Genomic DNA, 16,748 nt, shown 5'->3' on the forward strand with positions numbered 1-16,748 from the left:
ATATGCAAATTAAGCAAAAAATACGTTTTTTCTACTTTTAAAGTTGAGTTAATTTGATACGGCAGGTAGTTTGTTAGATTTGAATGCAATAAGGTTTGCTTTAGCACCAGTAGAACGACAATCAAAAAGCTGCAGAAAACAAAATTGTGTAGAGCTTTATAATTAATCGTTGTTCTTATTTTTTAAATAGAACAAACAATCAAAAAGCGGCAGAAAATCAAATGATCAAGAGCTTTGTTATTATTTGTTCTTCTGATTTCTTAAAAAATATTGAAGTGCAATTTTTTTTTTCCTTACTTCTCTTTTTCCTATAGTTGATACATTAGAATTTTCTTTTTGCACATTTTGCTGTAAGCCTCTGTACACTTATTTATATACTTTTTTAAAGGTAAAACACATAAATGCAGTATTTTCAATTAAAAAAAAGTATTTTTTACTGCAAACGAAAAACTAACGTTGATAATCTTGTAAAAAATATTTACATGTTTACACTATACTTTGACATTAAAGTCACCACTATATTTACATAGCACATTGTTAAAAAAAACAACTAAAATCTATAGGAATTCAATTTGTGACATTGACCTTCGAATCTAGTATTTCACCCTAAAACGAAGAGTTTTTCCTCAGGAAAAAAAAGTTTTATTCACAATGTTACATGATAAATCAATCAACCTTTTCAGAGCAAATTATCAAAGAACACGCAATTACGTGATTAATAAAGAATGTTTCTAATGAATCAAAATTGGAGGTAGATGAAAAAGAACTTCATGAATTATTGATGCCTTTGGCCAATCATTAGCTGAAAATGAGCTATATGTTTAACGCTCTGATTTAACGACGCTTCTGTGACAGAAGTTTACTTTAATCAAGCAGTAATTAATTAGCGTAACCAATTCGGGTCCTATTTAGTTGATGAAAAAAAGATACATCCTAGTGTGCTGCATTTGCAGGCATATTAAAAAATAATTGTGCGAAGCATCAATATTAAAACATTCCTTTTTGATAAACATCTTATAGGAAGCTCTTATTGTTTGTACTCCGAAAGTTATTGTTAAACATTTATCTGTTGGAATTGTAATTGCACTAGAACAACGTTACCAAGTATAAGTTTCCGCTTCTAAATACCAAACTGTTAAAGTTACTAATTAGCAGTTATTTATTTCTAAGTGTAGCTCTTAAAAACACTAGTTATTAATTATTATCTAGTTACTGTTAAACTTAAAAAAGAGATAACTTTTGATTGTATAAATGTGTAGCCTGTCCATTTTTTTATGCTTTGCTGTTGGAGCTGGTAATTTAAATCCGAATTTCGTATGTAATACTAATTTTATCACAGTAATTTTTATACTGCTTAATTTGAATATAGCCTTTTCAAATAAATCAGTCTTGATTTCATAATCCAGTTTAGTAATCCAGTGACGCATACTGAATAAGAAATATGTAGTTGAGATTACTAGTAAGATTATACTTGTTGATTACATTCCTTTAATAAGCACTTAAAATGGTATGTACGAATCTTTGCTAGTTATATTAAAGACATACAGATATATAAACTTATTTAAATTTCATTAATTACCTACACTAGGATAAATGCATAATTTTATCACAAAACTGTAGGCATTTAAGCTTTTCTTAAGCTAAAAGAAAAATTTACCATTAAAGTTTAGATTAGCGATGGAATAATCTTGAACAAATAATCGAACTTAATATCGTAGATCAAATAAGATAATTTTAAAAGTTAGGCTGAAAACATACAGTTTTATGACGAGCCGTATAGAAAAATTATTCAAATTACTCTCGCAGAGGGATCACAGATTATTCTCGCGGACCAAAAATGTTATAATATTTAAATAATTTTAGGTAACGCGGGAAAACAAGGAAAAGGCCAGGAAATTACGAACCAAGAATTGTTATTATCATTATCTGATACTTATTTTGATAATGCAATGTTTGCACCCATTTCCCAAAAACCAATTTCTGAATTATTGGCTCCAAAGTTGAAATATTTGGACTAATTATGGTGCTCTATTTGCGCTTCTGGACATGAACAACTCGTTTTCTAGACTAGGTCCAATAAAATTTAAGCGCCTACCTTATTAGCGAGAAAACGTTTGCTGATATATACGAACCATGGCGATGGTAGATTATCTTTTCTTCAAATTAGAACCAATTTATTGATGCAAATTTTTGTTCCTTGTTAGGGAGAGAAAGGTGATAAAGGTGACAGAGGACTCACGACAACCCTTGACGGCAATGCTTTCCCAACCGGATTTATTGAAGGCCCTCCCGGTCCTCCTGGGCCTCCCGGACCCGCTGGCCCACCTGGGCGCAAAGTAAGGTTTTTCCCTGTAAAAAAAATATGAATATTACAATGGATTACAATACCAATGAAAAGTCGTACTATGCTTGGATATTTAACAAATTTATATCAACTACTGTGGCTAAAAATGATTTTAGTCAACTTTTCCTCAAAAGCAAGTTATACTTGCTATTTGAACTTGAAAAGAAATGGTGTGGCCAGATCAATTATGTTAACTAAGGATTATTTTTAAAAAAATAATGAAACTTGTGTGCACATTGTGTACAAAATGCAAGGAGTTGCATAATTGAAAAGGGGTAATATAGTGTCATTGAAAGTAGGGGTGACTAAGAGTCACATCTTGTAATCTTTGTAATTGCTATGGTAAATAACTTACCTTTTTATTGTCATGTTTATAACCCATGTATTATGTTCCATGCAATGAGGTATTTCTTTAATCTTTATTTCCCCATGTTAATGCATATAACCCATAACCCACTGGAAAAGAACAAAAGGCCTGTCAAAATTTCATACCTAAAAATCGTTTCACAGAAACAATTTTGACTGCAGATTTTTGAACAAAAAAAAAAAAAAAAAAAAAAAGAAAGAAAGAAAGAAAGAAAGAGAATCTGGTTTTAAGTTTTTTTTTTCCTGAACAATTTTTTAAAATGCCTCTCGCGCAGTGATCAAGTATCAAAGGCAGCCTTTTTTTCTTTGGTAATTGTTTGTTTAAAATACTTCTAAATTATCCCACAATGTTTTTATAAATAATGTTTAAGTACATTAAGGATACGATTTTAAATTCTTACTTATATAGTATTTTTAGTTTCATATTGATTCTCTCAGTCATCGATAAAAGCAGCAGTATAAACGAAAATTTTATTCTCAGTTTCTTATGACTAACGTGGTCTCAACGGAAAGTTCAGTGTTAGTCACCGGTGTCTGACGTAGCTCGAAACGTATTACACTCTATGTAACGAGAATCGGAGTGTCAAGGCCAAGTAACTTTCCCACTCCCAACGTTTTTCTTCTTCTGGTTGTCATGATTACAGTACTGGGAATTTTTCCCCCACGTTGTTCCTGCGAATGTTATGTGTAGCAGAAGCAATGGAGGGGGGTTGGCGGAGTTCGTAGCGTCGTAACCAAGACAACCAAAAATAGAAATGCGTGGAATGTGGTAAAGTTATTTGGCCTTAACACGCCGATTCGCGTTACTTACAGTATAATGAATAATACACTTTCAATTCCTTTTTTGATTTTTTGCGGTCGAACTCTTTTTTGACGTCACCTCTTCGATGACAGCTTCAAAATTATTTACATTTTGTACTAGAAAAGTATAAAAATCAGGGTGTCAGATTTGTTCGAAATTGAACCTCATGGGTCGTCCCTCCTATCTACACCGTTTAAATGCTAAATTACAACGTCTTATATCTATCTGGAGTCTTTATATTCTCTTCCCGTCAGTACGACATGCCTCGTGTTCTTTTCCAAAAAGTCCTATATTTTAACATTTTAACTAATATTACTAACAAGAGCGCATGCGCAGGGCGACGTTGGTACTCCAGGACCCCCCGGAGAACACGGGGATAAAGGAGACAAAGGCGAAAGGGGTCGGAGAGGAAAAAGGGTACGATTTTAGAAATTTTATCTGCACGTTTTATGCTTTGCTTGTACGCTGCTGCTTGAAAGCATCATATTGAAAGTATCTATTCTTAAGTTAGCTTTATGCCTTTTCTTTTCCTTTGCTTTTTTCACTTATGTATTATTACTTAAGCAAGCATTGTTATTTTGTAACAAATTCTTACTACACAGTACTCTGTTCTTCTTCCAGAAATATATTTTTACTCAAATGCGTTTTTAATTATTATTATTAAACACAAAAGTCATGCCGAAGTTTTAATTTTTTTTATTTAATACTTTAATTTATTCTCCCTCTCTGTTCAGAAAAAGAGTTAAATCATTAGTTTGTTTACATTCTGTATGAGAAATTATCGAAATCGAATTGATGTTTGTAAACAGAAGTTGCTAAAAAAATGAATGTGTTTCCTTCTTTAAAAAGTCGTGATTCGAATGAAAAATAAGGTCAGAGCTTTATTATTTATCGCAGCATTTATCTTTTTTAATATTAGTAAGGTGACACGATTGTTTTAAATAAAGAAAAAATGGATTTTTCCCCCTCGGATATGCTAGAAATAAATGTAAATAAACATAATCACAATGAGAAGCTTCTTAGTACACGATATGGTTTTGAGCAGTCAAAAATGTTTTCTTTTTAAATCATTTTTTATTTTTAAAGAAAAGAAGTTATTTTTTAGAACGAGTTTTTCTTTTTTTAAATCAATGATTGACGTCTAAAATCATTTATGCCATTTTTTTTTCACATGTTTTCTAACTTTCTCATTATAGTTCCTCTTTTGTTCTTAGATTTACCACGAAATGTTCACTTGTTAAGATGTACAAACTTTTGCGTTATACAGCTAAGTCGAAGTTCATTTGACATTTTTTAACAAAAATTGTCCCTCAAATTTATTTTCAAAGAAAGCTGTAAACGAACTGTTGCTTTAAATCATAAATTTTTAGATGATTCCATTTAATTTTAGCATTTTTGTTAAGAGATTTTGTTAAGAATATCTGTTTTTTTTTTTTTTTTCGTTTTTTTTACCACCATCTCTATGTCTCTCAGTATATTTAGCACTTGTTTGACAAATGCACAGAACATTTTTTATTTTGCTAAAAGAAAACTATTTTAGAATTTCTCGAACTTTTGAAAAATCTGCATGATTTCAGCATGTATTAAAGCATCTTTTATTAAAAACTTGTTCTTTGTTAAAATTTTCATGTTTCCACTAAATGTTTTGTACTACAAATACATGTAGCTTCCACCACCATGTCAATAGAACCACCTGTTCTTCTAAAAAATAACCTTTGTCGTTTCCATAACATTTCAAACAATTAATTTTCTCAATTAATACATTTCTTGAGCCTGAATGTCCCAAGATATAGGAGAGGAGGAGTGATTGTTTAAACAACTAACAAAGAACTAACTTCCTGCACTGTTTTTAACTTTGAGTAAGTAACATTTTGCTTCGTTAATATTTTAGTGATTAAAATTATTAACATCTAAGTAACACTTATTTCATTTCTAATTAGTATTATTGTCTCTAGATGTAACTAACATGTTTATCATTGTAATCATTTACTACCAATTAATACTTTCTAACAGTTATCTGTAATTAACTCATATTTTGGTGATAACTATAAAACTTTGTATGTATGTACACGGTGATTGTAAGTTTCTACATTCAAAATGGCGTATAAAAAGAACCACTGATCAGATTGATTTGAAATTTTAACAGAATATACTTGCAGATAAAGGAAACTGTGGTATAAGAAAATTGTTCTTCCTGTAAAACTGTGTCCACATCTTCAATGACGCCAAAGCAATTGATTTCCTCCCTACAGACTTCACTTCAAAATAACCACCCTGTTCAAATTTCTTAATCATTTTCTTCAAGCCCTTGAACTAGAGCTGTTTTCTATGCATGACTAAAATTTGTTTAAAGCTGTTACCGCACAGATGCCGTTCTCGTAAAATACCTTCTCGACAATCAGAGTATGATACGTCATTTATAATATCAAACTTGAAAATGTTTTATTTGTATTCTAGTTTCTTCTTCTTCAAGTACATTCAGTTCTAACTTGCAGACAATCTGACATATGGTTCTTTTTTCAAAGCATTTTGAAAGTGGTAGTAATTATAATAACGTTGCTTATAATATATTGTTTTTTCAGTGAATATGGACGCTCTAAGTAGTAAACAAATTGTTTTAGACGTTTAAAACTTAAGTTTTCTATTTCTTTTTTTGGTCTGTGTAATTACGAGAAATCTTTTTCCTTGATTACACTTGCTTTTCCTGTCTCCCAGCGATCAAACAATAATGTTTTATGTGTAAAAAAAAAACATACTACGAGAAAGGCCTAGTTTAGGTCTATGCCTCTCCCAGTAGACAGACCTGAAACCTGCCGCCCCCCTTTCCCATGGACCCTCAACATATTCTTTATTATGTTTTGAAAATATTTTATTTTCATGAGATAAATAACAATAGACTAGCTGCGTTGCCAGACTTTGCACGGTCAACCTCAAAAACAACATGTAAGTGACGCGTGTTCAACACTCAGGCTTGAACCATAACAAGAAAAAAATCAGTAAAGTTTTGCGGCAGATTGCGGAAATATAACAAAAAAGCAAACATTTTAAATCCCCCGACAACAAGAAAAGCCTTTAAAACAAAATCCAGAGTTTTACTTGTTCATATTCGAGAAAAAAGTGGCAACAGATCTTTCGCCTCAGTGATTTTCTTCACGCTCATAGAGTAAAGAAATTTACATAGAGAGGCCCCGTCTATGGTAAAAAGGAAATGAAATTGAAGCCGGAATTATGGGATACAGCGATGCAATTATGGTTGGGGTTATGACAACATGATCGCTTCGCGAGAATAGTTTTCACCAATCTCGCAAAAGGACCGAATAAAGTAGCTGGCGGATTGGTTTGCATTCTAATTCATGTTCTAATACAATTTCAAAAACGTGCTTCATAAACTTGCAACAATATCCAAGTTTAAATTAACAACCAATTGAGATTTAATGGAATGTTTTGAATCAAAATGTGTCTCAAGATATTTAGCAAGAAGCTAAGGATCTTAGGATACAGCGGTACAACGTCCGGCTTCCATTTCTTAGTATAGCGGAGCCTCGCTATTTTATTTCTTTACTCTATGTTCAAAGCTATAAATTTTAATAAACGCATTGTTGCGGAAAGTTGAGATGAAGCACTGAATAATCATTTGAATGGAGGAAAGCCCTCGAAAAAAAGTTATTTTATGTCGATATCTAAGTATCATAATTAATAGTTTTTAATTGATATCTCCGCTAATTATTCCCGGAGGATTATGTTAAATAACCAAACATAAAGACTGGAAGATTACGAATCCATCGATATCTGGTTCGATGGTTAATTCACTGTCGACCGGGAGAAGAAATTTGGACATAAATACATAGGTACATACGCTCAGTTTTTAATTATATAAGATATGCTTTTGTAAAAAGGTACAGACGTCATCACAAAAAATAAAAATTTATTGTTATATGTGTTTTTGGGAATACCAAACAAATGTACACAAAAAGAAATAGGGGAGGGTGGCCCAAAACGGGAAGGCCTTCGTATACCCCCCCCCCCATAATGTGTATAAATACGTATGTAGTGTTTACACGAATTCCCCCCAAGTTATTTTCAGTCCCAGCGAAGCAGCAGTGAAGCGGCATGGCGTGACCAGGCTTAAAATTAAAAAAAAGTGATACATTTTTAAAAAAATGAAATTTTGTAACTTGTGACTAGTCGAAGACCAGCTTATTTTTTTTTATTGTCAATAATATTAACTTATTCTGACATCATCCACCTATAAACTACGATGCTCATTCCGTTTTTTTTTAAAAAATTCTTATTTTAAGGTTATAATTATTGAAATAAAAAACGTACTTTTGGGTAAAAAGGGGCGGGCAAAGCGGGTATAGGATTTAATTATATATTTATTTAAAAGGTCTTGACTCGTGTGCTAACTTAGATTTTCGCTTTCAAGATAAGTATAACTTTAAAAAGTTATTTTTTAAGATGGCAATTAATTAGTCTGTTAATTAACTCTGCTATTTCTTGATGTTTTATAAACAAATGTACTGACTTTAATTTGGATAAGTACAACTGAATTATATTTTTTAATTTAATGGCAGGTAGCTAGTCAACTATTTTATTCATTTATAACTTCATATTTGATTGGAAAATGTACCAAACCACAATTATTTAAGCTTACCCGCTTTGGGCTCAATGGTAGGGCAAAGCGGGTTTTTCACATGCTTGTTAAGTATGATAATAAATAAATACTAGGTTTGAAATAATACAAAAATCACTTTTTAGTTTCAAGTTCAAGAACCTTGCTAAGAAATAAAACCTTAAAATAATACCTATAAAATAAATAATGAGCGATTAAAATCCAAAAAACTACAATTTTCGAGCGTTCTTCGAAAACCTACCCGCTTTGGGCCACCCAACCCCTCTTTGTCTCCTAAAGCAGCTATCTACTTTGAATATTTAAAAATTTTGCTCTGACTACAAGAACCAACTTTTGCTAGCTTGTAACACCTTGGAAATGGATACAGTAATCGAGAAATGTTGAGAGGAAAAGTGGTGTAAATATTTTTTTTTACATATATGTATAATTCGTATGTGCACCAACAGAAAGAGTCGGAAAGAGGCCACGTCAGCCAAATCGGAAACTACGGGCCTGATCTTTGAGAGGGTCCGATTCGGAATCTTAACTTTATGGGGGAAGAGGGGGCGGGGGGGGGGGGACCAATCTGACAAGGGGACCACTGTGGCTCTCGGCGGCCCTGCAACAGAAATCATTTTAACCTCATTTTACTTATACGAAATTGATATAAGTCTGGTTGAACCATTTAGCGATAGACGGTAATCGTAAAACAGAACAGTAGTAGAGTCTTGTGAAAAAGTGGCCACTAAACTCAATCAAAATCTTGTTTTATTGACTTACAGCACTTTTACTCACAACGGCTCATATATACATTTAATTTGTATGTTCTTTAAATGTGTATTTTTATGTATGATTGTGTGTGATTACTTTAGGGTAAAAGAGGCCTTCCAGGCCAAGATGCTCTACCAGGCATTCCCGGAGAAAAAGGTGAACCCGGAAAAACAGGTGTGAAAGGAGAAAAGGGAGACAAAGGATCTCCAGGAGTTCAAGTAATTCATAGAAATATTATACTTTAAAATTTAAGATTTGTTTCAACCAGGGTTCACATTAGAGGAAAAAAGTACGGTGGGACCTTCCACTCTGTCCGAAATGTCATGAAGAATTTTTTAAATTGAAATGGTTATAGTTTCTTTTCTTTTTTTTTTTAAATCTTTTCTCTTTTTTATTGTTTGACACATTTTAGATAAATATTTATTTGAATAAAGTATTTGCGTATCATGTTGTACAAAATTAACAAGCGTAACATATAAAATTGACGGATTTACTATGTAGCAATTGTAGCATTTGTTAGGAGCATCCGTCAGGGATTCAAAAATGCGCGTTATAAATGCTTAAAATAACTCTGTTATAAGCAAAGGAGCCCTGAACTACGCATTGTGACAATCCCCCAAACTTGCAAATCTGCCACTGCATTGAAAGATAACTTTTCATTTCTTTTACTATAATAAATGAGCATCATATTATCTTAGAGACATCAAGTAATTTTTTAAAAGAAAGATTAACACTAAAATCTCTTAATTTCTGCTACACAGGCAAGATTCTTTTTTTTTAATCAGTCATTTGCAAAGTGATGCGTCAATCAGGTACTCTCAACTGGTAAAATCTTTTTCTCATTTATTTCATTTGGATTGAACGTTTTTCTTATTTGCATCACATGTGAACGGATGCTGATTTGTTTGCGACCTCAATTGCTTCAAGGGAATTGAGGAAATTATGTTTATCTCAAACATCCTAACTGCTATAATTTGAAAAGTAACACAAATATTAAAAAAAAACTGATATACTGATGAACCCTCAATAAACACTAACGCAAGTTTCTCATTTCAAGCGTGAGAACTTTAAGAGTTAAAATATTCCTATAAATGGTGTAGAAAAAAGTTTCGTAATGGCCACAATCTAGCCAGCTTTTCTTTTGAATAACGTTTACACAATTTTTTAGGGTGACCGAGGTTTACCTGGAGTTCCTGGATTTAATGGGTCAGCCGGAAACGACGGAATACAAGGTCCACCTGGTTTGCCTGTACGTATGATGTTTTATTTTTTTAAGCAGCTTATTCTGAATTCTTGTATTTTTTATCTGACATTTTTTTACATACTTAAAATTCCTTTTAATTAATGTATATAGGTTTATTAAATCAATAAACTATTTAACTATGCCAGAAAAGAAAGACGTATACGACAATTTTAGGGAGTTGTTTTTTTTTATCGAAAAAAAAATGCTACAAAAGTTTATTTAACGGGTGATATTGACAAAAATATTTCGAGCACAGTTTTTAATTTTGGCCAGAAGGGTCACTTTTTTTAACATGCATTTTAAAACACAGAACGCTGATTAAACCATATTTATTCTGACAATTAATATTTTTCATGAATAAAATCGGACTTAGTTTGTTTCAGTGATTGATCGTCTTTGAAATATTTTTTCTTTCATTTTAGAGTCACTGAGGCATAAACTCTATATAAAAATTTTCAAATTCAATAAGTTCAAAAACTTTCTCATTAAAACTGAATAATAAACAGACGAGAAAATGTAGCTTTGTAGTAAGAAAGAACTGTAAGCGCTATTAAATAGTTATTGAAAACAAAATCTCGTCGGCCCCATGGCAAATTATCGGATGTGAAAATTGGCACTTTTCAAGATAGCCAAAACACTGAATATATCTTTTCCCCACCTCAAGTGCTTAGTTATTTTCAATTTTTATCGGTAACTTCAAGAGCAAAGAAAAAACCATCGTTTGAAGTAGTTTACGGCAAACATCGAATTTGAAAAACGTGATTTTTCACATTCGTTAGTTTAGCATGGTGCCAACAATATTGTTTTAGAAAAATGTTTCGTAAAAATGTATTGCTCATTGTGAGTTTTATCACGAGTTCCAAAGCATCTAAACTTGTGACTTTTATAATGGGAGCTTATAAAAGGGGAGAGGACATATGTGTCGGTATGTAATATGCGTTCCGGATCTAACATTTTAGATGCTAAGCATTGATTGCAAGTACAAAACAAACATTTTGTTGGCTCATACGTTCCAGTCAAAAAAGTGTTTTCTGTAATTTGAAATAATAGTACTCTCAAACATAAGAAGGTAATGTGTACAAAAAGTCTGAAAATACTTATAAAATTCAAATTTTGTTGCGAAAAAAAAACATGAAACTTTATTTTTTTTATTAAAAAAATGCAATACGTGTATTTGAGTCAACTTCGTAAGCGAAACATAAATTCACGTAAGATTATGTTCAAAAAACCGGCAAAACTTCAGATGAGTAAAATTTACAGTACAATGTTGGTACCTACCTTCCTTAACGCGATTTTAAGTTTACAGAAATGGAAAAAATAGTCAAAAGTTACACATTTTTCACTAAATAAAAACCTGAATTTCTTTCTTTCTTTTTTTTAAGTCTGAAAAATATCATCTTTGTTGTACTTTACACAACAAGTAAAATTGTAGCAAAGAAAAAAGTGGTATTCTTTATCGAACAAAAGATGAGTGTTTCTGCAAAAATGATATTTTATGTTATTATTATAAGTCGTAGCATCGAATAAATCCCTTAGGTTTAATGAAAAAAGACTGTTTTCATATTTATTATTCCTTTCGTTTAAAACTGACGCATGTAATAATCTACAGTCCTGCTGCAAGATTTTACCCCATCTATTTTTGAACAGAACACAATCTGTAAACATAATTATGATTAGATGAATAGGTTTCTGCGAAGTGGCCTATCACAAATATGGCCAGAAATCGGGGGAGCTCGCGCCGCCATCTTGAAGTTTAGGTGCGTAGTATCTTCAGTTTTCAATTCATATCTCAAAAACTATTTCCTTTCGAGTAAAATCATTAGTTGGAAAATTAAAGAGCAGAAAACGACCTTTTAAAAGATGTTTCTGATTTTATTGCAGCTGCAAAAGGTGCGAAGATGTTAAAAGTACGTGTAGTTTTAAAAAAATACCGACTATTCCTCGCCTCCCTGCATTTATTTATTTTTGGAGTTCTGCGACAGGCCTACAAATCCGTTTTTACTTCCTTTTACAAAAAAGGAAGTATTGTATTCGCGAAAAAATGTTCACTCAAAATTCGGCCTTAATTTCCATTTTGCTCACCCCCAAAGTAATGTTGAGTTTTTTTTTCAACCCGACCACACGCGGATAAGTGCCTAAGAACGTATAAGCACCCGAAATAGCCATTTTGACATTTCCCGAGTTAATTACAACGACTTTTCTCGTGACGTCCGTGTGTACGTATGTATGTGCGGATGTGCGTATGTATGTTGCGTAACTCAAGAACGGTATGTAGACTCCTAGTGGAGTCTAGTTGTGCACCTCTCCTTTTAGTTGCATTCGGGTGTTTCTAAAGGGGTCTTTTGCCCCTTTTTGGGGGGAAATCATTGTTAATTTCGATGTATACTCAAGTGGTGTTATAATTTGGCGGAGACTTCGCGATATATCGCCAGTCTTTTGGTCGCCAAGTTTTGTCGTCAACTTGGCAACAAAGTTGGCGACTTTTTTTTTTTTTTAATCTGTTCAATTTGGCCAATGGTGGTGATATTTAGAGAGTAAACTATTGAATCCCATTAAAATTGCCAATAATTAGAAAATGACATTAAAATTGGAGTAAAAGGAAATCATGTGATGCACACATCAGCTCGTTTACAGTCAAAATCTGATTCAAAATTCAAGACGTTTCAAATTAAATATCTCCGTTTCTTTTAATGTTACAATAAGAAGAATAACACTGTTTAAAATATAGTTTTATGATATATAACTTATCAAGCTATAATTTTTCTCGCAAGTACATAGTTTTTCAGATATGAATTGAAAAATTAAATAATTTACCTAAAATCTAAGGTGGCACGAATTCTCAATACGTCCAGCAATATTTCATAGGCAAAATGGCAAAAACATATTTCTGTAATTGTAATTACATGCATGTATAAAAATTGTGTTTTGTTTAAAAAACAGAGGGGATAAAAATTTGCAGTGAGATTTTAAACTGTAACGTGATTGATGTAAATGCTAAATGTTTCATTACAGGGAATTCCTGGTACTAGAGGTGATAAAGGAGAACGAGGCGATCTAGGAGCTCCCGGATTAATGGGACCACCTGGACTTCCCGGACCTCCAGTAGGTGGTGCGCATTTTTCTGAGGCATGTTGTATTTACGTAAAAAAGGAATGTTTGCTTAACTTAATTTAATCGATCACTAATCAGATATCACTGTTTAAATTCAAAGCGTGTGAATTTCGTTAAGTTCTTACTTGTCGACTTTCGCAGATATACAAATTTATTATTAGGGACAGCAAAAAATGAAATCGTAGTCAAAACTTAACTCCTATTTTCACACTCTGAACTTGTAATGAACTTGAAGTGTCAAGATTTAAGAACAACTTTATGACTTTTAGCACTCACCAGTAGGTTATCAAAGTAAAAATAAGAGTAGAGATGTGACATCTGGAGTTGAATATTTATAGTGAAACCAGACTCTCTGACACTTACTGTGCTCTTTGGAAAGATGCAATTTTGAAACCAGTCTCGTTTATAACCACCGTGTGACCTTTATTGTTGCTTTTTTTGTACTGATAGTAAAAAATCATTTATTTTCTTGTTCGTTAATAGTACATTTAGTTAAACTTACAAGGCCTTAAATTTAGGAAATTTTGCATCATTAATTTCTTCAACGGCTATAGAGGAGCTCCCCAAACGTACAAGAACTAAGATACACCACCAAATAGTGTAATATTACTGTAGTAAAATCAGCTGATGAAGTAGGGATTCTTAACTGTGGGTAGAAATCCCCGCCCCCACCCCCCAGAGGAGCGTTAGAGAAGTTCTAGGGAGGAGTGTTAAAAATAAAAGAAATTAATAAAACTAACTTTTTCACAACTTTGTAGTTATACAGGGTTTGTCCGGAAAGTAACAGGATTGAGTCGATCTAAAAAAATTAATTGAGCCAATTGTTACAATTCTTTAAAAACTTTCAAAATAGGCTCCACACGTGGATAAGTGCCTAAGAACGTATAGATACGCGAAATATCCATAATGATGATTCTCGAGTTAATTACAACGAATTTTCTCGTGACATCTGTATGTACGTATATATGTGCGGATGTGCGGATGTATGTCGCATAACTCAAGAACGGTAAGTCCTAGAAAGTTAAAATTTGGTATGTAGACTCCTACTGGGGTCTAGTTGTGCACTTCCCCTTAATTTCGATGTAAACTCAAGTGGTGTTATAATATGGCGGACACTTGTCGATATATCGCCAGTCTTTTGGTCGCCAAGTTTTGTCACCAACTTGGCGAAAATTTGGCGATTTTTTTTAAAAATCTGATTTCAATTTAACCACTGTTGGTGATATTTAGAGAGTAAACAATTGAATCACATTAAAATTGCTGGTAATGGGGAAATTACATTAAATTGGGGTAAAAGGAAGTCATGTGATGCACACATCAGCTCGGTTAATTAGTGGAAGAAAGAAACATTTAAAAACTATGTAAGGTAATGCACTAGTAGTGGCCACAGTTAAGCATATTTTGTGTATTTTTTTAACTGTGGGTCAACAATATTAATTCTATTTTTAAAACTCAATGAGCATATTATAGCCCAACTATTCCTTAATCGTCCCATTTTCTAAAAATGCCAGAATTTTAATTTTTTCAATTTTTTATCCGTTTTTTCCCAAACTTCAAATTTGATCCAATAGTGGCCACTCCAAAATCTGAGATTTTCAGTAGTGGCCACATGCATGAGTCAGTAGTGGCCATCTGACATCTTTTCCTTAGAATTTACATTACTTGCTTTAAATTCAAATAACTGATGAATAAAATTGATTCAATATGATAGTTACGTTAAGTATAAATGTACAGTGAAATCCCATTACAACGAATACCAATACAACGAAACATTCGTTTCAACGAAAGAACTTTTCAGTCCCGACTTCATTTGCATTGCGCTACAGGAATTCCATTACAACGAAATTCCCGTTACAACGAGCAAATTTTGAGGTTCCTTGAAGCTCTTTATAACGGTATTTCTCTACATTAATCACATTTTTATAGTAAATTTCTTTCTTCAAAATACATAAGTACTTAGGATAAGAGAAAAAGTTTTTAGTAGAAAATTTGCATTTGTAATTTTTGTACGCTAATGTAAAAAATAAAGTAAAAGAACATGTACGTACTTATATAAGTATTATGCATATAAACATCGGAAAGTATGAACTGAATAATTACTTTCTCTTCCAAATCATTCATAATTAATAATAAGGTAAGCACACCATTCAATGTAATTCTAGGACAATTTGTTTCGTACAACTTACGAAGGCACATCAATGGATATCGGATATTGGTAGCATAAGTTTTCAATACTACTAAAGGCAGTGTGTCCGCGCACCTGGAAAGTCATGGATTTCGGCAATGATCGAAAATGTTCATGGAAAACCACGATTTTCTGCAAAAAATGCTGAAAAATCATGGAAATTGACTATTGGTCATGGATTTTGAGTTCAAGAACATGCATATTTATCGAATTCGACACATTAGATTAAACATACACATCTTGACCATTTTTTACGCTGTTACCCGTCAATCTCAATTTTTCACACATTTCGAAATCCGATTACATCCGCTTCTTTAATACTCGCTCGTTTTTCTTTTCTATGTGGTTTTACCATTTGGACATTTATAATTAAGTATTTAGCATTATTTTTGACCCTCCTTATATGGGTCATTGTGTAGTTGATGACTTTTAGACTTCTAGTTTTTTGCCGATCGCATTCAAAATTTTAACTCATCCGTTTTGATTCAAGAGACTCATAAAAATTGTCATCAAATCTCAGTTGTGTCTTGATTTAATGAAGATTTTAGAAAATAAAATCGGTCTAAAGAATTAATTACGGACGTTTTGAACATCGATAAAATACAGAAATCAGGGAACTTTCAAAGACAAATTTTTTAAAAAGTCCATAAATGTTGCATATTTCACAAATTCGGAATTTTACAATATTTTTAACCTAATACCTTGGCGGTAAATATCTGGTATTGTCTGGTAAATTAATTTTTAAGTACTTTAATTTAATATTTTACTTTTTTCTGATTATTTATGTTACTTATTGTAAACATAATTTGAGTAACCTCTAAATTATTGCTAGTCACAGATATTTTAGAAAACTACTAGTAGTACAATGCTCGCATTTCGTTATTCGGTAATTCGGTATTCGGTTCGTCCCCCTTCCCAAAAATTTGAACTGTCCCTGATTATTAGCAGTCATAAATAAATATGAATCAATTGATTAGTAATTGCAAAACACATACTTACTGACAGGAGTTAGAGACTTCCAAGAAAAAAATGGTTCCTAAAACAAACTTTATAACTAAAAATTTTATGTGTCATGGCTTTTACTAATTTTCCGGTGTGTGACTTACTTCTAATAAGAAAATCTGTATTTTCAAGAAATGATTTCTTAAATCTAAGAAATTAAAAATTATCTGCTTTGATTAGAAAAGGGATTGATCAAATATTAGGCCCTTCCCCCTCAAATTTTTTACCTGCTTAGCAGGCAAGTTGCAACCAGTTATAAAGTCAGACAAAACAACGTAAGTAGAAGCACAAATTTAAATGCCCCAATTCATC

The 16,748-nt window shown here is 32.3% G+C and overlaps 1 protein-coding gene across 1 annotated transcript in view; it reads left to right on the forward strand.

Moving 5' to 3' along the window:
- The window catches only part of LOC129230019 (collagen alpha chain CG42342-like), a 102,582-nt gene that overhangs the window by 39,833 nt on the left and 46,001 nt on the right, over positions 1-16,748 (forward strand). Inside the window, exons 12-15 of the mRNA XM_054864404.1 lie at positions 2,205-2,336; positions 8,997-9,113; positions 10,064-10,144; positions 13,151-13,240. Of these exons, the coding sequence (XP_054720379.1) occupies positions 2,205-2,336; positions 8,997-9,113; positions 10,064-10,144; positions 13,151-13,240 (420 nt within the window). The remainder of the gene's footprint in view (positions 1-2,204; positions 2,337-8,996; positions 9,114-10,063; positions 10,145-13,150; positions 13,241-16,748) is intronic.

Source organism: Uloborus diversus, chromosome 9 (genome assembly GCF_026930045.1).
Source record: "Uloborus diversus isolate 005 chromosome 9, Udiv.v.3.1, whole genome shotgun sequence".
Lineage (NCBI taxonomy): Eukaryota > Metazoa > Arthropoda > Arachnida > Araneae > Uloboridae > Uloborus > Uloborus diversus.